The following is a 24,998-nucleotide window of genomic DNA, read 5'->3' as shown; positions in this document are numbered from 1 at the left end:
CATTGCTTCCGAAAGTCAGACCATTTGTTTGAATGTTTAAATACAGATTGAGAGCATAGCCTCAGGCACCCAATTTTTTGAAGGTATGAACTGAAAATTATTAAAGTGGTAAGACAATTGCAAAAGGCAGAAAATTCATAGATTAAATTGCTAATATATAGCCACAACAAAACACATATACGTTCTAGTATAAAAGGGCTAAATATTTAAACATCTCTGAAATATGTCCATAACAGCTATCTTAATTTGCTCTTGTTATATTGTATGCTGTGCGGAAAGCAGCTGGGGTAGCAATATTGTCACAGATCCATTTCCAGTAAGGTACAGTAGCTGGCAGCCTGTCAGATTGTCTGCATTACACACAACCATATGCTTGTACAGTTGCATGCCACAGTTAAGATTATCTGTGTTAGATTATGGATATCACTAACTGTGTCAGGCAACCATGCTAGTGCATAACCTATCTGTAGTATACATAAGGTGTTGGTGCTTTTGTTCATGCTAGTGAGGGAAATGATGCTAGCATATCTATTCTAGCTAGTGTAGACCGTATGCAACTGTGGTAGTCCATGACAGATTTGTAAAATGGCTTACACCGCAGCTAGTGATCACCCCAGGTAATCTAGACAGGACTTGTTAAACTCATATCTTGCAAGAACTGAAACCTTTGAAACAGAACCAGCTTTAAAAAGTAGGAAATCTTAAAAGGAGGTTTTTTTCCCTCTCTGATGCAACAGTAAGTATATTACACAGTTTTACAGAACATCATGGGACTTCACTATTAACATAGTGTTCAGTAGTTGCTCTGACTTCAGCAATATGTATGGTAGGGTTGCTACATTGCTGTGGAATCTGGTTGTGGCAAACAGACATCAAAAAATGTGAAAGGTTGTGTCAGCCTTTCTTCTAAGTAATGCACAAAAATGCCCTTTTAGCCTGACTACTGAGAGTGTTTTCAGCAGAACTAAATTTGATGGAATTCCTCAGTCCACAGGATGACTACTTTCTATACTCCAGCATCCTCTTGGTTTAATAGAATCATGTGTGTGAAACTGAGAGTGTTTCTGTTTCCTGTTACATTGAGTAGTGGCTGAGTTACAACAGTGCAAGATTGAGAGGGTGAGTGCAGGCGCATGAGAAGACTTTTTTTTTTTTTATCTGCCACTGAAACTTTCTGTATAAAAGCTTGACCACTGTTAAAACTCTTGTTTTCATCTGTCTTGCGTTGTCTATCTCAGGCCTTAACTTAAGTCAATTCCTTACCGATGTATCAATTTATGTTAAATCAACATCAGTCACTCTTAAATGGATTAACAAGTGTTCATCAAAGGTGATTGCACAAATTTGACCAAACATCTCAACTGTGTGTAGACAGCGCCTCGGTTTACTGCTGCTACAAAACTGGAGTTCATTTTTCTGAGTCTATAGAAATGTCTGTTGGTTTTCAGCAGCAGAATAGTGGACTCTTGTGAGATGTCTCTACAATACATATTTAGGGTAAAATTTTCAAGTGCCCTAAATGATTTAGGAGCTCAAATACTGTTTTCAAAAGTGACTTGGGCACTTAGGCTGCTAACTCATTTTTAAAAATAGGTCTTGAACTCCTAAATCAAGAAGGTGTCTTACCCTTAACCCCAAACAAACCCGATACTCTTTGAAACACACAATAGTCCTGTTTGCAATAAATTATTTGCAGTAAAATCTAATGTGCAAAACTCATTTGGGTTTTAGGTTCACAAAAGAATTGGTAAGGTTTCATTCAGACTTTTTTTGAGCCTCAAACTTTCTTCAGCATTGAAAATGACCCCCCCCCCCTTCCCCTTCTGTAAAAGTGAGTAGTTTTTAGGCAGAAGTTTGGTTCTGTTGCTTGAATCTGAATGGAAGGAACCAGCAATGTCATACTTCTCTGTCCTGAAACTGCTGTGTCTTACTCATGATCATGAGACAGTCAAGATGATATACTTGTGCTACAGTTGGAGGCTGGTGCACATCCCACTGAAGTGAATGGAAAGAGTTCTGTTCACGTCAGTGGGCATTGGCTAAAACCCATAGATCGGGCCACATTTTCTTTTGTGGTGAAGCAGCTTTGCACATCAGCACCAAAACAAAGCAGTCTGAAAATGAGCCATGGGAGGGTCACATTAGTTTATGGGGATCCTCTAGAGCCAGCATAATGGGATATGGGTTTGGGTAAGGTAGAATAGTTGCATGAACCCGAGCAGCTTCATGAGCCTCTTAGTGATGTTAGCATTCATTAAAGATTAGAGATGCCTTCAGGCAGTTCTAATGTACACCAAGGGGACTGACCAACCAGCCTTTGGCACAGCCAGAGCAGAACAGGGAATGCAAAGGTGGTTTAAATCCACATTTGCAATTCCTTCCTGAGCTGTATTGTGCACTCCTCTGCTGCAGGTGATATTACTTGGAGGGTATTGTGTTCTTGGATGCTGAGCCATCCACAACACACTGCCATTGCAGACCCCCGACAGGGATGAGTGGCTGCATGGCTGGGGGAAAATGACCTATTTAATATGACATGGTATGCGGTCACCTACACGCTTAAGACACCCTCATTGGCCCTCCTGTAGTTTCTCAGGCACTATTTCTTTCCCCCCATTCCACTATCGCTGCTGCGATTTAGTACAGAGCAGGGAGGGAGTAGTGAGCTGGCCATCTCATGAATTCTCTCCAAGTGAAGTTCTTTTCAGAATGACTCGTTCTGCAGATGGCATTTTCTGGTTGAAGTGGTAGTTCACACTGACCAAAAGTAGCACAGTACACGCTTTTGAAAATTTTACCTTAGGAATCCAGAGGATGTTCTTACATGATGGTGTAAAGTCAGGAAGTAATATTTATCCTGACACTGTAGTGTTCGTTAAATCAGTTTTCCCTGCCCGTTCATTAAGCAGAATGCCTTGCTGTGATGATACCCACTTGGTTTCGCTCACTACTGATGTGCAGTGGGGACAACTTCCTCTTGGCTGTCTGAGCAGGCTGGTGCTGATTGTAATACTGTGAAACAAAAAAGAGCTGAAGGCAGCAATTGCTAGAGGGTCAGAGTAGCCGTTTATTATTTTTTTAATATTGCAAAATAGGCTTTGAAAATTAAAGAACAAACCATATCCTCTTGACTTGTAAGTGCCGTCTTTGATAAAGCTAGCACTCAATAGGACACTTAAGCCTTGTAACGTTGCATTATCATTGGTGTAGCTCCACTGGTGGTGGTAAGGGTGGAAGTACTAGTGCGGACTCGCCAGCCGCAGGCTACTCTAATGCTACCGCCAGTGGGAATTGGAAGAAAAATGTTAGTGCGGACACAGCCTTAGGTTGTCACAGGGTGTCTCAGATTCTGTATCTCAATCTGTGTAGTACTGTATTGTCTTTAAAATCGCTTTAATGCCTTTGTTTGACCACTGTTGTTGTCTTGTCAGCTGTTAGTCATTCTTTCAACATCTAGCTCACAATGTGTTTGGAGTACAGAATATTGATACAAAGGCTTTGCCAATGTGCTGGTGTGTGTTGGAAATTATGAAACGTATCTGGAATGGGGGCAGAGTCTCTGAAGTGATCTTAGTAAGAGAGGGTGGGACTGATTTGGCCTCTCTCCTTTTGCTACTATATGCTGCTCTGACAACATGGCATTGGTGCAGGTAGCTCTGTACTACATATCCCAGTGCATAGGGGTGGGAGGAGGAGGTGTTCCCATAGTGCTGGGTGCTGCATAGATTCTAAGCTGCTGCACGGCCCTTATTTAGCACTGGGGAGCCTGCCATAAGTTACAGAAGCACGCAGGGCTGCTTGAGCCATTTCAGTCCTGCAGCAGCCCAGAATCTGAAAGAGACAAAGGTCGCATAAAGCAACCTTTGCCCCCCTCTTGCCCTGGGTGGTACTGCACAGAATCTAGCCAGATGTGTTTTGAAAGGACATTCTCAGAGTATGTCTGCATTGCAGCCAGGGCAGTGAGTGCCAGCTTCTGTAGACCTACTGGCGCTAGCTGTATTCTAGCTAGCTCACTAAAACTAGAAGGGAGGATGCCGTGGTGTGGGTTTCACAAGCCTGCCTGACTCCCCTGAGTACGTATTTGCCTCTGCAGCTTGCACTGAAGCGCTCACCACCGTGTCCTCACTTTTATTTTTAGCGAGCTAGCTAGAGTACAGCTAGTGTGGGTATGTCTACCTAAGCTGCCATTCACACCCCTTACTGCAGTGTAGATGTACACTTGAATATGGTGACCTGTAAATTTTATTCTTCTGTGCCATTTCCCTGAAATAATTGTCTTTAATAATTTAAACAGAATAGTTGACTTCTTACAAAAGCTTTAAAAGAGGGTTCCGAGTAGACATTATTAAAAACCATCAGTGTTGTGGTGATGGAAGTTAACAGTTAGTAAGTAAAACTTGGTGGTTATAGAATATTTTTTTTGTTCTCGGTAAGTCTGCCTCAGCCCATCTCTTCTCAGATAGTTCAGTTGTCAAAGCAGCAATAAGCCTGTATGTTTCTCCTAATTCTTTCACTGGAAGCCACATTTCTGTTGTTTTTAGGAATCTGCAAAAGCAACACATCTAATGATTAATTAGTACTGTGCAGATACGTCTCTGCTTGGTTTAATGATACATTTAAAAAATTGTGTCAGAAGAGGAAGTTGTCTCTCTTCCCTGGACTTCTTTTTGGCTCCCCCAGAAGGGGTGGGTCTTCCTGGAGGAGCTAATCCTCATGCTCAGTGGGAACTGATCTGTATTCATATATTTATTCCTTAAAGAATTTCCTTATGGTAGCATTGATCTCCGTGGATTGCCCTGAGTCTGTTTGTCACTGAGTTCTCAGTAGCTCACCAAGCCAAAAGTACCACAGGATGTTTGATTAGCTAATATTGCTTCCATGCAAGTCACCTAAAGTCTTGTTTTTGTAGCTCCATCACTGGAACCAACACAGTACTTAGATCAATTCAACATGTGGATTTGCAGATGCCTGAAAAATCACAGCTAGAGGCCAGATTGTTCAGAGGTGTGGGTTTATCATGTTACCTGTATTCAGTGTCTCACAGTAGCTGCTCAAAGCATTTAACAACGATTGCCTTCCTATCCTACGTTGTGGGAATGAACGTTTGAAAGAAACCATATTCACTGCAGTTACCTGCTGTTGTAGATAACTACAGAAAACATTTATTTAATTAGAATAAACTGAAGGCACACCAACAACATAAAAATTGCACTTCTGTCTGAACATCCCTTACCTGCAGTTGTTACAAGTCACACATAATGTTAGTGTGATTGAACAACTGAACAAAAAAAAAAACTTTCTTTATCCTGTCATATTTACTTTGTGTAGTTGATAGCTCTAAGATACAAGAATTTTCCCTGTTTCTCCTGTTTTTTGGAGTATTTCACACAGTAACAGGGCAGAGAAACATTTTTTTCAAGACCTAGAAAAAGGTGATTGTCAAACTGTCAACGGTCCTCTTAGAATGATCTAGGGACAGGTATGGGACTTGAAACTACTTTAAACTTCCTAAAATGGACTAGAGTTCAAATTGTATCCCTTTAAACAAAGATTGTGAAACTGTATTAAAACAACCCACCTGAAATATGTTTTGAAATCTCCACTGATATGAATATCGAATCTGTGATCCTGGTGTGTATCCATTTTGCTAATTCCAAGGGGAAACACTGCCCAATAACACATGTTCCAAGAGCAGAAAGATCAGACACAGAGAACAGCAGGAAACTTCCACACTTCGTTTGGTAAGAAATGAAAGCATTGAATGGGTGTATACACTGAACTGTCTTTATTTTTGGGGGGGGAACGAGGGTTAGAGAAGGGGATTAAATACAAAACCTACCCAAAAGAGCAGTGGAAAACTTCTGCTGTTCTCTCGCCTGCTGTAGCTGCTTATTGTCTGACTGCATCCTTGCTATCTGTCATCAGTATCACAATATAGCTCTTCCTTGCCGTATAGTTTCATATCTAAATATTTTATATGGAAGGAATCTTTAAATAGTAATGTATGATTTTTAGTCATATTTTATATTGATTGGTTTAAAACATTTTTAAATGTGCCCAGAGCCGAGTATTCAAATAGGAAAGAGTCAATTTGGATGCTGTTTGCTTAGTCTTTTCCTTTTCCTCTTTGGAAGAGCATATGAAACCAAAGAACTCTGTTGAATTGAACATAGCATTGCCCGTGAAATGTACAGGCAATGAAACCTGTTCCATTTAGACTTTTCTGTTGGATTGTCAAGGATGGTGTGGAATAAGTTAGCTTGGTTTTGAAGATATTCAACCTTGTGAATATTGCATTGAAGCATTTCAGAAAAAACTGTCTTAAAATTGTAACAATGAACCAAATATTTATGATGCGGTTGCGTGGGTCACTCCTTACATTGAATGAACACTGATCGTCCTCTTGCAGTTTAGTGGCCCGTGTGAAGTGTGTTGGTCACTGACTAGTTCCTAGTGGAGACAAGTGTACATGGCAACGTTTGACACTTTTATAACACCTTTATTCAAGGACCTCAAAAGTCCCTTAATGAACTAAGCCTCAATATTGGCACACAGCAGAATTACTCTGTTGGGAGAGTCTGTCCAGAAAAAGCTGAGCACACTTTCTGGGGTCTGGTGCAGTAGGAATCATGTACTACTGTGGCCAATGCTACATCTATTTTGGGTGTAGAGGACTTTGGGGCAGTCAGTCCAGAACCTTTCACCAGCATTACATACAAATGGTAAAGTATGGGCAGCAATGGACCAAGACTGGCCTTTTTATTTGATGCACATTAATATTCTTGTGTGTAAACGGCTTTGGTTGTGGGGGGACAAAAAACTAGTTGCTGTGACACAACTTGTAGCTTCTTAAATCTATTGCATTTTTCTTAGCCTCTTCAACATTGCTGCTCTGAGTTTGAGATATATTAACTGGTGCCCCTTTCCTTTCTACATTCCTCTGTTCCCTTGCAAACAAAAATCTAGCAAATGGAAAGGTGACAATAGCAGCGTTAGCTGCCTGTGCATCAGCCCGGATGGAAAGATGTTACTTTCTGCTGGTCGAACTATCAAACTGTGGGACCTGGAGACCAAAGAAGTCTACAGAGTAAGTGAATTTTTTTTTTATACTGGATCTAAAAAAATCCTTCCCTGATTAAACTGACCTAGTGTGGCTAGTATTTCCTGGTGCAGCATGTCCAAGTTGTGTTGAGTATAAAGAAATAATTGTCAGTCCAGGGGCTACTGGAAGTTGCTGCTATGATGATACCTTCAACTGTGGTTTTGACTTGCTGACAGTTGAATGAGGACACTAAATTCCTTGGCTGTGTCTGAGTGTGCTGTCAGTAGCCCCTGTGCAAACCAACTATTAGCATAAGCTTCGTATGGCTCCTTTTCACTGGATGCCTTTTTTTGCGTGTTCTCCTAATTCTGACTCTAGAGACATAAAAAATAGACCAAACCAGCTCCTTTCAGATGTGACAATGGACTCTGCCAGCAGCATTCAGCAGAGACCCAGTGCTATTAGACTTCAGACAGCATCTTTCCAATTTTTCCAATCTTAATGTAACCGGCTACATTATTTATCTGTTACTTAGCAGGTTGGGAGGCATAGTAGCAAACATCCTGTTGTTTGGTACACAGACAAAAACCTGGTCTAAACACATGGAACTTAATTACTTGCTGGTAATCTCCAATTAAAAATAGTAGGTGCATTGACCGACCAGTATACTCAACTGTAGGCTGAAAACGAAAACAGGTCTTCATTTTCTTGTAAGCCCCGTGAGAAGATGAATAGACGGGAAATAACTTTGGACAGTAACAGAGGTACCTGTGTAACACTGCTTCATGGGGTAGTCCCACAGGGGACTTTGTAAAATACAGAAGGTTGTTGGGGAGGATGACGTTTTCTCTCTCAATGTTTTTCCCAACCTGAAATTCCACCTATCAGTCTATCTCTTTCCTTTGTGTAACCTCTTTCATTTCTCTCTTTGATGAATATCATGAGGTTCAAGGCAGCTGGATTCTAGTTCTAACTGAAAACACTGTAGAAACATCTTGACTTATTCTGTAATACTTGGATATGACCTGTGCAGCTTGCATAATGTTCATCACAGCTCGAACATCAAAATTTTACTATATGACTACTCCTCACCATCCCATCACAAGTAAAATTTCATTTCCTCTAGAATTTCACAGGCCATGCAACAGCAGTTTCAGCGCTACTGTTCACCACGGTACGACCTCCGAATGAAAGTCAGCCCTTTGATGGAATTACAGGGCTCTATTTCTTGTCTGGAGCAGCACGTGACCGGTTACTCAGTGTATGGTATGTAGGCTTTTCTTGTGAAAATCTGTTGATACTCAGTTTGAGCATAGACTTTTCACGAAAGTATGAATTGAATTCTGTTGCTCATAGATAAACAGAAGGGTTATTCTGGTTTGATGCGATGATGATTCAACTGTGGTTTCAATTCACTGACTATAAAATGAGGATGTGAATTTCCTTGGCTGTGTCTGAGCATGCTACCTGTAGACCCTACTCAGGACTATAATACATGCTATGAGCATTGTTACATGACTGACTTCTTTGCTCTTAGTGTCTTATTTTTTAAAAAGTGTGTGTTAAACATTCACATTTTCTTTGCACTTGGGGATTGTTTTGTACAAGAATCTTGACTAATTTTTTTTTTTAGTAATTTACAGTTTGGGGCTAGAACACTCTTAGGATTTTAAGAAAACTTATGATTGGCATGGGGAGCTTTGAATAGTTAAAACACTCTTTAGTTGAGAAGTCTTTAATCCACATAGAGTTGGGTTGTAGATGGTCACTGTTTAGGGGATTTATAATATTGTGCTCTCCTTCAGTGATGATGCAGAGGGTAGCAGAGTAATGAATGTTTTTTCTTACTACGCTAAATATTGTGCTGTTTGTGTCTCCAGGCAGATCAGATCAGATAGGAAAGACAAGAATGCTGTGATGTCTTTTACTGTTACAGATGAGCCAATCTTTGTTGACCTAACAATGTCAGAAAGCAAAGAGGAGGTAAGAGAAGTAGTTTGAACTTGTACATTTTGGTTTAGAGTTTTCAGTGCTGATTTCTTGTTAATGTTGGAAGAAAACACTCTGGTGTGTGGTAAGCAAGGATGAGTGTTGAATGCAAATTAATGGGTTTGTTTGAGAACTGGCATTACAGACTAAGGAGTTACAAAGTAACAGCATTCAGACTTCCGTCCCTTAAATGTTTTTCAGCATTCTTGTTAATAATGTGAAAATGGTTAACTGACTCTAAGATTGAAACCATTTATTAGCAATCAGTTACTTGCCACATCTTGTAGCACAAAATAAGCATATTTCTTACCAAAATACGGTTCAGGTATTGCCATGGTTTTCCTGAAATGAGGAGGCAAGGACAATCCCACTGAATTTTGAATGAACTACAATTTAATATATTGTATCAGATATGCATTCCATAAGTCAGATTTTTAGCACGTTACGATGTTCTGCGGGAAACTTCTACATAAAAGAATTGGGGAATTGAAACAAATCTTATTCACAGATGACACAGCTGAAGCATGTTCCATAACATATTTCAGTCTCTATTTAAGCCTCTTTCCTACATCCTTCACTTTCCTTCTTAAAATGCACTACGTCAAGCCAGGTTTTCTACTTTTTCATCCATTACTGTAGAGATCTCAGATGGAATATGATATATTATATGCATACCAGTAATTGGCCAAAGAGGCATGTTATGGCTGACTTGCTATCTCGCATACACGTTCTTCCATAGAAACAGCCTCCATGTAGAAATGCTGAAAATCCTGCTTTATTAAACACTTACCAAACCTATGCCTCTCCACTTGTGCCCAAGCCATTTTAGTAGGACTGCCTATATGAGTAGTACTTCAGTAGGTTTAATTTTAAGTTCCTACCATAGTAGCATATGTTAATTTCTCATGAAGTATCAATAACTGGGCGTTTGTTCTGATCTAATAAAGACCATATATTGTGACTTTCTTTCAGCCAGTGAAGTTAGCAGTTGTATGCAGAGATGGACAGTTGCATTTATTTGAACACATCTTAAATGGGTAAGTTGGTATTTTAAAAATTCAAAGTTCTTTATCTTAACCTTGTATTTTAGAAGAACCTGGGGATACTGCAAGGCAGTTTGTAGTCATTTCCAAGTATGGTCCTGTTCGGGTCTTAAACCGTTACATCCTGGTCATAAGATAGGACCCAGTCGCGCCTCAGACACGATGCTTATTTCTCAGAACTTGTGTTCTATAAAGTTGGTATCTTGGATATGGAACTGTGGGGTACCGTTATCTAGTGGCTAGAGCAGAGGACTGTGAAAATTAGTTTCTTGCCTTCTACACTCAACTCTGCTATTGACTGTCACATTAAACAAGTTGCTTAACCTCCTTGTGCCTCACTTAACCCACCTTTAAAATTATAAACTGTTGAGATTGAGCTGATTGGAGAGCTGATAGAAGGTGCTGTAGAAAGGCAAAGTATTCTTGTTTTTAGCTAAATCTGTTTTGATGAAATCATTTCTTTTCAGATACTGCAAAAAGCCCTTAACATCAAATTGTACTATCCAAATAGCAACGTCTGGAAAGGACAGTGACGCCACGCCAAAACCAGTCCCTATTCTAGCAGCTGCATTTTGCTCCGACAAGCAGTCATTACTGCTTGTGTATGGAAACACCTTACAACCCATCATTGAGAGAGTGGTATGTAAAGCCTACTGCATTTGCAACCTAATGTTTTGTAAGCATGTAACACAAACTCCCAACTACTCTCTGAATGGAGGAATTTTTAATGTGGACTTGCGTAGCGAGGTAAAGCCACTCTTTCCTGTGGTGTGTCCAGTGCCCTCAGTACAGCTGTCTGAAAGGGAATTTTGATTCTGCTTTCTTTTATTAAATACAACATAGCTAATGTTGGGGGTATTTCCTGCTGTTCCAGCAGGCATTGTTGACCACTCCATTGCAGCAACTTTAAAACTGGTGTTAATAAATTAAGCTTCAGTTGAAGGTCCTCCATTACCTGAACAAGTTCCCTTGAAAGACATAGGAATCTGGTGACTTGGGGAAAAGCAAAGCAACTGCTTTCCTGAAGTAACCGAAATTTCACTTTACTGATAATGCCTGCTAAGTTATTTCTAACCTGTTGAAGTAGCTTCATGAGTCACAGTGGTGTGTTTAAATTATGTGGACTGTTTCTTCTCTTCCCCTGTGTTAGTCCTTGAACACCACCGAATCTCACATGTGCTTGATAAGAGATGTTCAAAAGACCATGGCGCTTCACACAGAAATGTCTGTAACAAAGGTGAGTGTTGTTTGAAACATCATCCTAGTCCCTGTTCCGGTTTTATATTTATCAATACTACTAAACCTTCCATTTTAGCAGAGAAGATAGGGTTCTACATTGAAAAAAGAACAGGAGTACTTGGGGCACCTTAGAGACTAAGCTTTCGTGCGCTACAGCTCACTCTGAGGAGAAGTTCAGTAACAAATAGCATTCCTTGAACAAAATGCATCTCATTGGCTTTTACTAGTCCTAGCACACAGTGCTTAGATGGAGATAGGGTATTGTGGACTAGAACTACTACTGCCTTCATCTCTATGCTCAAGATTAGGCATCTCCAATTTTTGCTAGTTGGGGCAGATCCTTGGGTCATGAGAAGTTGCCTTTGCAGCCCTCAGTTGGGCAATGTTTGGGTGTTCTTGTTTTAGTATTTCTGTAAAATTAATCCTGCCTTTTTTGTAGATTCTTAAATCAGGTTTCCTGTCTTTTCTGTGAGGTGGCCTTCATATGTTCCAATTCCCAGGGATACAGCACCTGGGAATGTGAACTTGAAATCTTACACAGCAACGTCTGTTGAGACCATTTTTCACCTCTAGCCCATGTGCAGGGTTCACAGCGTATTAAAAGGGGAGGGTACCTTGAAGATACTCATCAGTAAGTGGCTTTTGGCGAAGGGTGTTGTTGTTGTATAATTCCAGCCCCCGCCTTTGCAACTTTGGAGTCTCAGCTTTCTTCAGGTTAAGAATTTCTGAATTAGTGGAAAGAACAAAAAGGCAGTTGAGGCTGCTCCCCCTTTTGTACCCTGGGAACCCTGTATTATGGTATGAGTTGGCCCAGTGGACACTCTGCTCAGAAGATTCCTGGCTTGTAGACCCAGTGCACTTATCCCACAAATGTAAATGTATAGAGGCAGCATTTTCTCAAACTACACTTACTGATAACTCTGAGTTGAAACACCGAGAATCTGTGGCACACTTAATTTTACTGTATGAGTTGACTTATTGGGTTTCGGACTACTGCTACATCTCTGGGTTTCTGTGAGCCAGATGTGGGCTTGTGTTCTTTTGTAGTCATGAAGCCAATGATAGATGCACCAAAGTGAAAGCTATAGGGAATCTTGGGCTTGCTGTGATGACCTTCGTCTTGGTTTCGCTTATTGCTGAATTCCATGAAGACACGTTTCTCTTGGCTGTCTGAGCATGCCTTCTGGAGAAGAGTTCCATGTGTCATGCACTTGGCACTTCCCTACGAATATCTGTAGCTAGAGTAGGTTTCAAAACCACATCTGCTGTACTGTAACAACCTGAAACTGGAGTATCTCATTTTGCCTACTATATCTAAATCTTACTAGAAGTGAGGTGATAGATGGAGTTTGCTACAGTCATTATAGTAGTCTGTAATGGTGTACTGACAGCCAGTGCTACTGCTTACTGGGAACCTATCGTATCTCAAAGCAAGAAGGCTTAGGTCAGGTCAGTGCTTGAATGGATGACCTCTAAGTAAACAGGTTTCTGCAATAAGTGATTTATTGGAATTCTGTATGTGTCACGCTTCCCTGCATCTGCATTGATCCAGAATGATCACTGTGTTGCTGGATGTGCTGACTTTCAGTTGAGACTTACAACTCAACTTCCTTGTGTTCATTAAAGATCCCATGGTGTTTCTTTGTGTGATAAAGGGTTGCTTATTCAAGCATCCTGGCCTGATTTAATTCAGATACTTGTATTCTACCTCCCTAAATGAGAACCATTGCTCTAGGATGCAAACTTACTTGATTGCACCCCCCCTTCTTTTTGTCTGTTGTAATTTATGCCCTCTCTCCTGCCGCACAAGTACATATACAGTAACACCTCGCTTAACGTAGTTATGTTCCTGAAAAATACTACTTTAAGAGAAATGATGTTAAGCGAATCCAATTTCCCCATAATTAATGTAAATGGGGGGGTTAGGTTCCAGGGAATTTTTTTTTTGTCAGACAAAAGACAGACAGACACAGTATAAGTTTTAAACAATTTACTACTGTACATAGTAATGATGATTGTGAATCTTGGTTGAAGGGGTGGGATATTTCCCAGGGAATACCTTGCTGCTAAATGTTGAACTAGCACTCGGCTGAGCCCTCAAAGGTTAACATGTTGTTAATGTAGCCTCACACTCTACAAGGCACTATGAATGAAGGGAGGAGACACAATAGACGCATGGCAGTGGCTGCAAACATTCCCTGCGGAAACTGAATGTAATAATGAACCCATGCTATCCCACTGGAGCGCACCACTCCCTCCACTTTCCAAAGTGCTGGGGGGTGCATGTGTGTGAGAGACAGAGACACATCCTGTGTGTGAGAGAGAGCATTGCCTGTTTAAGTACGCTGACTCCACTCTAAATACACTGCCTTTTTAAGTAGATCAGCAAGTTGAGACAGCAGCTGCTGCCAGCAAGCTCCCTTCGTCCTGGTCCTGAGCTGTTGAGTCCCCACCCTGCTCTGTGGAGATGGGGTACAGGAGCGGGGAAGGGCACCCTGAAATCAGCACCCCTCTTCCTCCTTGCACAGGATTCACGAGTCTCCTGGGAGCAGGTCCAAGGCAGAGGGCAAGAACAGCACACGGCAGTGTGGGGAGGGACATCTGAACTGCCTGACAATTGATAGCCTGCTGGGAGGCTGCCGCACAAGGAACTTAGGGAGCTGATGGGGGCGCTGCTGACCAACCCTGGTTCCAAGCCCCCGCCAGCTAGCTCTAATAGGCTGCTCTTTCTGCAAGCAGTGGACAAAGCAGGTGGCCGCCAAACAATGTTATAAGGGAGCATTGCACAACCTTAAACGAGCATGTTCTCTAATAGATCAGCAACGTAACAATGTTGTCCCAGTTAACGTTCTTTCGTTAAGTGAGGAATTACTGTACCAATAAAAATAAATCAACATGCAACTCTCGCTAAATATTAAAAACAGTAAGTCATTGATTCAAACAGAGCCAACGATCTATTGTAATGAGAGCAAAAGCAAAACTGCTACTGTGGTTGATGCTTACAATTAAATGTGCACACCACATCGTAGCAAACGTATTAACATACAGATGGCAGCCACTTTGTATAATGCTGTGCAAGCTTAACAGAAACCCATCAAAATGCACACCACCATCTAGAGTCAAATGCACAGTGCCATCTGAGGACCTGATGTGTCTGGAGGAATCAGCTTTGCTAGTTATTAATTGTTGTGGGTAAAATGTATGCAGGAAGTTTTTAATCCCCCCCCAAAGCTTATCAGCCCCTCCGCACCCTCCGCCACCCGAATACATGTACCTCCCCAAGGGGTCTTGCCCCCCGTTGGAGAACCTCTGACCTAGAGATCCACTAATTGCCCTAAACTGTTGTATGGTGCTGCTGTTAAATGATTGCTGTCTTTCAGTGGTAGATAGGGCGATCCCTGTTTGAAGGTGTTAGATTTTCTACACTTACTATATATATATTTCCAGCAAAGATGCAAGTGTTTCTGTTGTCAAGTGTAATTAGGAAACACTTCCTCTAGTTGAACACTCTGGAATATAAATAAATGATTCTCACTTGGTGTATAATTAGCCCAGTTACAAATATTAATTGAGTTAGTTCAGCAAATGGTCCACTGGGATCAACTTTAAACTTCCTTATAGGACTTCCTTGTCTTATTACCAGACATGGATTCTGAGAGGAGATATTAATACATGGCAGGGAATGATTTTACCATGTGTGTGGGTCTGAAACAATAAACCAATGTTTTGGACTACAGAAAACACACCTGAACATGTTTCCTATTCGTGTGTGGATGTCTCTTTGTCACTAGGTAAAAACGCCTGTTCTGAACAAAGAAGCCAAAGTTTTAGTGCCTGGAATTCCTGGACATAGTGCAACCATCAAATCTCAGTCCTCTGGAATGCAGAAAATGGAAAGCAAAAGAAAACCTGGAGACAAAGAGGTAATCAAAGTGCTCTTACCAAACAGTAATAAGCATGCCAGATTGGACTGTATTTCCCCTTTTGGCCAAAATAATCACCCAGAGCTAACTGTTATTCTATCACTTGATGTGAATGAGCTTCATCTGGGATGAGCTCCCCTGCAGCTGTGAATGATGGCAGCCTTGCATCCAAGTCCTACACGTTGCCCACAAATCTACCATGTTGTTGAAGAACGTTGTATTCTTGCCTTCTCTCTGCTAGAGCATGTTGCTGGGCTTTGAACCCCCACTTCTCAACACAGATGCCATATTCCCCTTCTCCAGCTCTTACTCCTTCCTTCCTGAATGTCTCTGCTATGTCATGAGAGATGAGAACTTGTCCTGCCTAAAAAATATAGCAAGATAGGACTTGACATCGAGAACTGTTGCAGAGGGTTCAGTGCTCTGCTTCAGCTGGTGGCTCAAAAAACACCTCTGAGAAAACATAATTGATGGAGTCGGAGCCTTATGTATTTGGTTGCAAGTTGGTTTAAGTGACACTGCCCATATTTATTTCTTCTGCAGGATAGCATTGAAGACCGTCTTGGTGCAATGGATATTGATACTGTGAAAATAAAAACAAAAGGTGGCCTTCCACAAACTGACAGCTTTGCGGTGCTTTTGGTTCAGGGCTTGGAAAGCAATGATCCTAATATCTTAAATGTAAGTGTTATAAGAGCACCACGTGATGCTCAAGTTATTCTGCTTAGACTTGTGAAGTGGTTTCTTGTGCATACTAGGCTGTATGACTAGTGTTAAATTTGCCACTTGCGCTCCGCTGCTTTTTGCATTATCCCACTGCCTTGCGGCATAGAAACAGTAGTGCCATTATGTTTACCTGTCATATACATTATTTTAATTGATGACATTTGCTACATTTTTTTCTATTTTGATCTGCTTTGCAAGATATCTTCTGGATGTCTCTCCCCCCCCCCCCCCCCCCCCTGGATTTCAAAGCTAGTCGATTTGTGTTATACAACATAGAAATGTAGGGCTGGAAGGGACTTTGAAAGGTCTTCATCTCCCACTGAGGCAGGACCACATACAGTATATCTAGACCATCCCCGGCAGTTGTTTGTCTAAATTATACTTAAAGATATTCAGTGATGGGTATTCCACAGCCTCTCTAGGTAACATGTTTCAGTACTTAACTATCCTTATAGTTAGAAAGTTTTTTTCCTAATATGTAACTTAAATTTCCCTTGCTGCAGATTAAGCTGATTGAGTGTTTCTTGTTCTACCTTCAATGAACATGGAGAACAATTGATCACCATTCTCTTTGTAACACATTTGAAGACTGTTATCAGGTCCCCATCAGTCTTCTTTTCTCAAAACTAAACATAACCTTTCCTCACAGGTCAGGTTAAAAATAGTTATCTAGCCATATAAATTCTATAGTGTCACAGTTCACCTGTTCTTCCATTAATATTAATAATGTGTCACTTTTTCCTTTGGGGTTTGATTAGAGCATGGTTTCTACTTAGACCTGACTTGAGATCTGAGTGGATATGCTTTGGATAAATAAGTATTGGAGGGCCCACAAGTCAGTTGCTGTTGGGTATGTGTAGGAATAGGAGGGTTAAATTTAAGAGAAACTTGGTGCTGCATTGGGAGTCCTGAATCTGAAGTCCTTTATCCACAGGACAGGTGGAACACTGACAGTAGCAAGGAAAACTTCCTTGCCTCAATCTTAACATGGAGTGGCTACATGATGGATAAAATGAAGTTGTGTCCATGACCCAATCATTCCAGTATTTTTTCATGAGCACTATATTTACTGAAAAAACACCTTTTCTGTAATGTGCAAACATGCTAGTAGCTTTCTTGCATATCACTCAAAGAACTTGCTTGTCTCTTTAGAAAGTGCCCCATTAATGATGACGCTGTGCTCATCTTCTCTCTGGCACACATGTCCTCAGACTTTACATACAAGGTTGAGATTTGAGCATCAGAGATTCAAACCTCATCTTTTTCTGTCTCCTGTTGTTCTATGCCCTGGAGATATGTCCTTGGTGTCCTTGATTGTATACATATGTATTTATTGATGAATGTTTCTCTGATCTCATATTTTTCCCCCCTCTTTTCACAGAAAGTGCTTCAAACAAGGAAGGACGCTTTAATAAAGAACACAATAACTAAGATACCTGTACATGCTGTCATTCCATTGCTGCATGAGGTAGGAGAATTACTGCTGTAGAACTTCTGCTGTTGTAGAACAAGTTAACACTGGGCTTTTCCTCTTGGGAAGTCCAAATATACACCTGCTTTTACTCCATAGAATCGGTGTGGAGGTTATCCAGTATTGAAGCAGTTTTTGTCTTGACTCTGACAATTGTCTCCTGAGGCAAACATATGGAAACCATGTCATTCCCAGAGTTGGGCTTATCCTCCTGGTTGTGTTAACGAGGTATTAACCTCATACTGGTGTGGGCACTTATCAGAGGCCAGCTTTGACTAGTCTGACTTGTCACTGAAAAGTTTAATTCAGGAGAGCTGAGTCAGGTTCTGTGTTGCTCTGAAACCATGCAAAATAACTGCACATTCAGTGGAACTTGTCTCACTGTCAGTCCTGCTAGGGATTAACTCTGGTGGTTTTTTCACAATAAAAACTGGGAAGATGGTTTTGTGAAGACACTGGCCTAGGACTCAGGAGATCAGAGTTCAGTTCCTGGTTGTGCTATCTCCTTCTTCTGTGACTTCCTTTGAGACTATGGGTGACTTAATGAATATCTGTGCCTCAGATCCTCATGTATAAAATGGGGATAATTATCCTACCTGAGAGGGTGGTGTGAGAATAACTCCATTCACACTTAGAGGCACTCAGCGATACTACAGTGATGGGGACCTTATACATACTTAGCTGGCATGGTAGCAACAGTGTTACATTGAACTTGTACTTCCAGTTGAGGGTGAAAATTTTGTTTACAGTGCTTAAGTCCCATTGTCAGAAGTGATTTAGGAGCCCAAGTCCCATTGACTTCCAATGATACTTGGGTTCTTAAGTACCTTGAGTCACTTTTGAAAATTGGTTTTAGAGCCTAAGTCACTTAAGCATTGTTACCTTTTTTTAATCCCAATTCTCTACATGTATTCAACTAGGTTTGAAAAAACCCCACCACTTGTATTTGGACTGAAACATCTCATGTGTAGCTTTACCCGGAAGTGGATTTCTCTTTTGAACTGATAACCCATTCAGACACTTGAGTTACCTGAATGTGAAATAAGTCCATTTTGTTTAAAATTAAGGCATGTTGTCTGCTTTTTAATACAAATGGCTTTGGCTTGATGGTAACCCTGAATGAGGAATGCTGACTCTGCCTTGTTTTGAATGTTACACTTGCACCAAGCATACACGCTGATACATTGATTCTAAGTAGGTAGTGAGATTCAGTGTTTCTAATATAGACCCCTCTTTGAGTGATCACACTTTCCGCTATGTGCGAGTGCATTTGACTGTGTTAATCGGGGAGAGACAAGTATATCCTTTCCAGTGCTTGAAACGTTTTACTTGGTGCCCAGTGCCCTTTTCCTGCAACAGTAGCTTGTCTTATCAACGTATCACCTGTGCAGCAGGTGCTGTAATAGATATTACATATAGTGAGATTTTGCATGCACAGCCACAGAGGGATTCAGTTCTGGTTCTTGCTGCCATCTATGACCTGGTTTCCATGTGCACTTGTAACATGTAGCTTGACTCATATTAGCTTCAGTACTGTTACTGTAATGAAGCTCTGCTTCCCCAAAAGCAGTCAGTGCACTGAACAAGGACATAGTGCAACCAACATGAGCTTCACAGTGTACGTCTTATTTAGTGCTGGTGATTTCTAGCAGACTTTAAATACTTGAGGATTTTTGTGCCCTGATTTCTGGGCTGATATACAGATGTAAGGTCAGGATGAGAACTGTCATGTATACCATATTTCTAAGCGACCTCATCTTTCTTTCTTCAGATTACAAAGAGGTTGCAAGGCCACCCGTACAGGTAAGAGAAATGATTCACAAGGAAGCTTAGCTGACTTTTAAAGGAATGGTGCCTTTTCATTTGTTTGGAGGAGGCCCATGGTAGTGGTTATAAAACTATAGCCTCATGAAAGGAAATATCTGACTTGACTGATGGAGGTTCCAGCTGTTTGGGGGCGTTTCTGTCTGAATTCAGTCTGTTTGAGAAATCATTGCATCAAAATGTAAGAGAAATAGAAAAGGACGTCTGAGTCTGGAAACAATATTCCCTTAACTCATTACCCACTGGACTTCTGGCCACGTGTATCAGCAGTTTATAATTAAAACAGAATAGTTAAACTCACAGCCAGCAGCTAAAATCTACAAGTATCCGTATACAAATAAAGCAGTATTGTTGAGGACAAATATCCAAAAACCTGTTAACTCCAGCAAGAGGACCGGGAAATACAGGAGGGCAGGGAAATGAAGAAACTGCATATGTCCATTTTGTGATATTGCATATAAATAATAATTCTGTTATCACACATAAACAGATAACTTCAATAGGTGCCTTAATTGCCCTAGAGAGAAATGGCTAAAACTTAGGCATTCTTTTCATATTTTTGTTAAAGAAACAAAATATGCGATAAATGCAGTGAGATTTTTGAATGAATATAATAGAGTAGTACCTCTGAATAAACTTTATACTGAAATTTTTTTGATTGTGCACTTTTATTGTGTTAATAGAAGAGACATTTTGCTCAGTGGAGGGCTTCTAAAATCTCAGTTAAATTGACCAAAAATCTTTGTTAACCCAGTGCCCTTTTAATGTTTCAGAAACTCAGTTAAAATCCTTAAATGAATAGGTCAGCCATTAAGAATGTCTGTGTGTGTGTGTGTGTGTGTGTGTGTAATGAAACCGCTCTTAATAGTTGGGTTAAACAAGTTGCAGTTAGAACATACTTGTTCACTGCCTTTCCCAAATCAGAACGTCACTTATAACCTGGAGTGGGGGCGGGAAGGGTGGCAGAAGTGTGTGTGTGTGGCGGGGTCAAATTATCTCAGATTTAGTTTCTGATTTCAAAATTAAGACTGTACATACATTGTGAATATTTGTATAGCTGTCAATATTGGGAATTAATATGTATGGTTTACAAAGATAAATACCACAAAGGATAATCTAATCTGAATTGTATATTAACCCATAAATCACAAAATAGTAAAACTTGTTCATATTGAGAAAAGAATTGTTAAATAGCTACTAGATTAGTCATCTCAGCACTGTGTAGAACCTGTTCTATCAGTACTGGGACTGTTTTAGGACTCCCAGAGCTATCTACTCTGCTCTTATGTTGGGAGGCAAAGTTTACTCCATAATTTGAAGGAAAAAAAGAAAAGAAAAAGAATGCTTTAGATCTTTGATCAATCTAAACTTGTCAGGGAAGATATTGGAAGCAACAACGAAGAGAAAATTTAGTATAACTCAGACACTTAAATGACTATTCCAGTTCTAATGGAACTTTTTAAGTCTCCTATCTGTGTAGATGAATTGTTCTTATTTCTAGCTTGGCTTCTCTTTTCTAAAACAAAACGCTGAAGCATTTTGATTTAAACCATTTTAGTGGTCAAAACACAAGGTGTTCTCTTGGCTACACTCATCTTTGATTTATTCTGCTCTTCTCTCCTCCAGTGCCTCACAGATGGTCCGGTGGCTAAAGTCTGTTTTCACTATACATGCATCCTACCTTTCCACAGTAAGTATCTTGCTCTACGGTTGATGCTTGCAGCTAACTAAAATGTACCTCTGTTCTTGTTTTGCTATTGCTCTTCCATTAAAAGTCAACCCTCCTAACATCCTAATCTGGTGCTACTACTGTCTAAATGAACCTCCCCCAAAAGGATGTTTCATGTCATGGGCAACACTTTTTTTGCCACAACATGCTATAAATTACCTGGTAGCTGGCATTATCCAATACAACCATTAGCACTAAATCAAACTGATTAGCATGCCTCTGTTAGTTATGGACCTATACACAGAGCTGGCTTAATATATGATGTTCTAGGCTTGTTGGGTGAACTTCCTAAACAGAAATTGCCCAAGTACTTTCCTACTGCAGACTGACCTGAGACTATCTTGAGTGCGGCTAGCTTTACTGCATAAAAGTATGCTGGAAATGGAGTATTAGCTGGGTGTCATGGATAAGCTAATGCAGGAGCATTTAGTCTCTTGGCTTCTGGCTTCAAAGCCTACCACAAGTGAAGGATGAATTTAGTCTTGACCTAGTGATAGAAACCACTAGTTTGGCACAATCGGTCTTCTGTTCCAGAAAGATCTAGGTCTACAATGTGGGAGTTTGTGGGTTAGGACTGATGTGCATTGACATTCCCAGACTCTCAGCTGATACTTGTGCAGTTCCCGTTCATACTAGCCCTTCCCATTAGTTCTCTTAATGCTGTAAACCACAATCAAGTGAAGAAGGAAAATTAGATCTGCATGAGCTGAAAGTGGATGAGAGCCTAGACAAGCATTGGTTTAACAGACTGCTTGAAGTAATAATCGTTCATACATAGTGAAATCTCAGTTCTCATTTTGTCTGAGAGGCAATGTGAGCAAGGACTCTGTAGGCAGCACCTAAAATGCAGTTTAGAATCTTCTTATGAAGTGGAGGAGGACAACAAAACAGCCTCATTCTTATGCTTTTTCTCTCTAAAGTTGCCAGACCTGGTTCCCCAGCTTGGTATGCTATATCAGTTAATGGAGAGCAGAGTAAAAACATTGCAGAAGCTCTCTCGCCTCCATGGAAAACTCTATCTTATCATCACCCAGGTAAGTTCAAGCTTAAACATTGGGGTATAAGATGGAAATGTTTTGGAAATAGTGGTTGTCTTCAAATTTGATGCGACCAAACCTGCCATCCACAGCTCAGTACAGTTGCTGGATAGTCACACTGATAATGCTGAAGGCAGCACAGTTGATTAACGAACATCTTGCTACTGACCATATTTTTCTAAACTGACTTCATATTACTTAATTGGAGATGTGTTTTCATTGAAGGTTCAGTCACTTTTTTCCTTCTGATTTATATGCTGATCCTCAAGATTTTTAGACTGGAAATAAGCAGGAGAATTTTAAACCACTTAAGATGTGTCTCTCTTCTCTTTAGTATTACAACTTTTCTGCCCATCCTAAATACTCAGCTATTTTAAAACTATAGATATGGATGGAAGAATAAAATCCAGGCTTGATGGAGATTTCACTTAAATTGTGATGAGTTTTGTAAACACTTGGTAGGTTTTAAGGTTGGATTACATGACTGCAGTTTATTGTGATTTGCAAATCTCTTTCAGGTTGCAGCACTGGAAAAAATTCAGGATGCAACTGATATTAATCAGACTGCAAAACTAGTGTATGAGGAAGGTAAGCAGAAGACTTCCTGTGGGGTTACCTTGAGAACAGATCGAACCATTGTACACTTGGTGTAGCTCAGCTCCTTTACTAAGGTTACAGCTAACGTTTGCCAGCCATCCACATTCCAATTCTGTGCCTCTCGCTGTGTGATCTACCATGGACGTTTTGCTTGAAGACAGTGGAGGGGAGAAGGTGGTATGGAGTTGTCAAGTAGCTTTTTGGTTGGTTGGATTTTTTCCTCTCCAGTTATGAAAACCCTGGTGGTAACTGCAAGTCCAACATACTGCTTAACTGTAGTGCCAGGAATCCAGATTTGTTGGCCCAGGTCTCTAGTACAGAATGCACCTTTCCTGAAGATAAATCACTAGACGACGCTTTCAGAATCCAGAGGATTTAAAATATCTGTAGACCTGAGGTTTGGGTCTTATGTCAGCTCTGAAATATTGTGCATAGGATGATGATTAAGCAACAGTGCTTGATTTATACTGATCAAAATAACTGAACGTTCAGTTTTGGTAGATGTCTTAAATGGCACAGCTAGTTAATATATGTAGTGGCACATGATCTTGGATTTCATTTGAGTAAAGACTGTATCAAACCTGTTGTGTACTCCTGACTTACGTTTCGTTTTCCATTTACAGAATCCTCCGAGGATGGTTCTGAAGATGAGATGATTGCAGATAAAGATTCGGATGTAAGTAAAATTCTTTGTCCAGGACTTCTGTCCTTCACTTGACTGATCGCAGGAGTATAGGATTGCAGAAATGCTTGTACCAAATATTAAGCTGTTCCTGTCTTTTTGTTTTGTTTTTGTTTTGTTTTTGTTCGTTCGTTCCAGGAGAACTGGGATGAAGATGAAGAGAAAGGGGAGCAATCAGATGAAGAGAAAGGGGAGCAATCAGATGAACAAGAAATGGCGGCTGAAAAAGAAATCAATGGGGAATCTGATTTGGACCCAGAAAATGAAAGTGAAGAAGAATAACAGATGGTTTTAAACAAAAATGAAACACTTATTAAAAGAAGTGGGCTGCCAGAACTCTAAAATTCTGGATCGCCTTGCTGAAAGTTGCTGTAGTCACATAGCCAGGCATGAGTCTGCACTCCCCATGTGCAGAGGCACTTCTGGGCACTGTGCATTCCTGAATCCAGAATGTTTAACCATGCCAGCCTTCTCTTGTCCCATATCCCTGAGCTCATATATAAAATTTTTGCCATCTCATGGTCAGATTACCCCCGTCTCATGGACAAGCATATTTGTATTCAAGTGAAATAAACTTGCCACCGCCATTTGTGTGGTAAACTTGTTGCAGCTTTACATTGAATTTGTTTAAAATATAACAGATCAAAGATCAGACTATACCTTCTCTTCTCGCTTCAGTTAGCGATAGCAAGTGGGCATCCTGCTGCATTTTTTCAAAAAAATAAAAATAAAAATAAAAAATATTTTTGTAATATTTAAATTCACTATTGAATTTCTTCATTTTCTCCTCATAGGTTCACCCATGCCTTGGCAATGTCTGAATGCCAACCTGGTTTCAAACAGCTTTTTCTTTTTTAAATAAAATTGGACTCGACTTTTATATGTATGTATAAATCTATGGCTTTTTTTGTGCTTCAGAAGGACATTAGAACTATCAGTGGTTTCTAATTTGTTTTAATTGATCCTGTATATAAGTTTAACGCTGACCCGGGAAGAGACTTCATCTTGAGGGGGAGGGGGAATGGAAAAAAATTAGGGGAGAGGGAGGGTGAATGCTTGTGAATATGTAACGCAAAGTGTATACGTTTATTACTGATTTTTAATCTCTCAGTGGCAGAACAAGGATTGCTATTTGCTCAGCTAATGGAAGCTGAAGTGGTATAAACACATTTTTAAGAGCAAGATATGGTAAAGGTTTGAGCCATTCACCAATATAATGTACAGTATATTTGTCTATAAATGGAGCTGTTGCAACTAAATACTGCCCTCTTTGTAAAGTGAATAAATATACATCTCCTTTACCAAGTACTTGTTCTGTAATATATGTGGGGATAGAAGAGGTGGTGTGCTTGAGGGAGTTGTCTCATAAGCAGGTATCCAGGGGAAAATGCTGACCATGTTCTGGGCTTGAAGCACATCCAGTGGTAACTCAGATTCTCAGCTCCCTATGTCTTTAGCTGTATCTGCTGGCTTCACCGACACAAACAAGCATTCACTACATTTGACTTCCAGGTGCTCTGAGGGAGAGCAAGTTGGATTCTCTCGTGTTCTGCATGGCATTGTCTGCCAAGTTCACTTCAAAATCTTATAGGTGAAGTTGGAAGGTGGGAGAAGCATGGCTTGGTTTTTCCCAATCCTAGGTGATGTTTCAAAGTATTGTCAATTGGAAAAAATCTCCTTGGTAGCATAAACTAGG

The 24,998-nt window shown here is 40.4% G+C and overlaps 1 protein-coding gene and 4 non-coding genes across 6 annotated transcripts in view; all 5 read left to right on the top strand.

The window, feature by feature from the left end:
* The window catches only part of WDR43 (WD repeat domain 43), a 35,347-nt gene extending 10,740 nt beyond the window's left edge, over nucleotides 1-24,607 (top strand). The window contains exons 4-18 of one of the 2 annotated variants that reach the window (XM_026649588.2): nucleotides 6,967-7,087; nucleotides 8,169-8,308; nucleotides 8,923-9,025; nucleotides 10,004-10,068; nucleotides 10,542-10,713; nucleotides 11,225-11,311; nucleotides 15,105-15,236; nucleotides 15,780-15,917; nucleotides 17,344-17,430; nucleotides 19,205-19,236; nucleotides 20,884-20,947; nucleotides 21,907-22,020; nucleotides 22,542-22,611; nucleotides 23,244-23,296; nucleotides 23,444-24,607. In XM_026649588.2, the coding sequence (XP_026505373.1) occupies nucleotides 6,967-7,087; nucleotides 8,169-8,308; nucleotides 8,923-9,025; nucleotides 10,004-10,068; nucleotides 10,542-10,713; nucleotides 11,225-11,311; nucleotides 15,105-15,236; nucleotides 15,780-15,917; nucleotides 17,344-17,430; nucleotides 19,205-19,236; nucleotides 20,884-20,947; nucleotides 21,907-22,020; nucleotides 22,542-22,611; nucleotides 23,244-23,296; nucleotides 23,444-23,584 (1,519 nt within the window). In that variant the 3' untranslated portion in view covers nucleotides 23,585-24,607. Of the gene's footprint in view, nucleotides 1-6,966; nucleotides 7,088-8,168; nucleotides 8,309-8,922; nucleotides 9,026-10,003; nucleotides 10,069-10,541; nucleotides 10,714-11,224; nucleotides 11,312-15,104; nucleotides 15,237-15,779; nucleotides 15,918-17,343; nucleotides 17,431-19,204; nucleotides 19,237-20,883; nucleotides 20,948-21,906; nucleotides 22,021-22,541; nucleotides 22,612-23,243; nucleotides 23,297-23,440 lie in introns of both variants that reach the window. The other variant, XM_026649587.2, reaches the window with a different exon arrangement.
* LOC112105411 lies at nucleotides 2,916-2,993 on the top strand. The gene has a single exon (XR_002908011.1). It is a non-coding gene; the product is annotated as a small nucleolar RNA SNORD53/SNORD92 (small nucleolar RNA).
* LOC112105414 lies at nucleotides 7,235-7,318 on the top strand. The gene has a single exon (XR_002908014.1). It is a non-coding gene; the product is annotated as a small nucleolar RNA SNORD53/SNORD92 (small nucleolar RNA).
* On the top strand, nucleotides 8,425-8,504 carry LOC112105413. Its single transcript, XR_002908013.1, has one exon. It is a non-coding gene; the product is annotated as a small nucleolar RNA SNORD53/SNORD92 (small nucleolar RNA).
* On the top strand, nucleotides 12,414-12,491 carry LOC112105412. The gene has a single exon (XR_002908012.1). It is a non-coding gene; the product is annotated as a small nucleolar RNA SNORD53/SNORD92 (small nucleolar RNA).
* Nucleotides 24,608-24,998: the final 391 nt, after the last annotated feature.

The sequence above is a fragment of the Terrapene carolina genome, unplaced genomic scaffold, assembly GCF_002925995.2.
Source record: "Terrapene carolina triunguis isolate 2854851 unplaced genomic scaffold, T_m_triunguis-2.0 Scaffold85, whole genome shotgun sequence".
Classification (NCBI taxonomy): Eukaryota; Metazoa; Chordata; order Testudines; family Emydidae; genus Terrapene; species Terrapene triunguis.
This window is presented reverse-complemented; position numbering and strand designations above follow the sequence as displayed.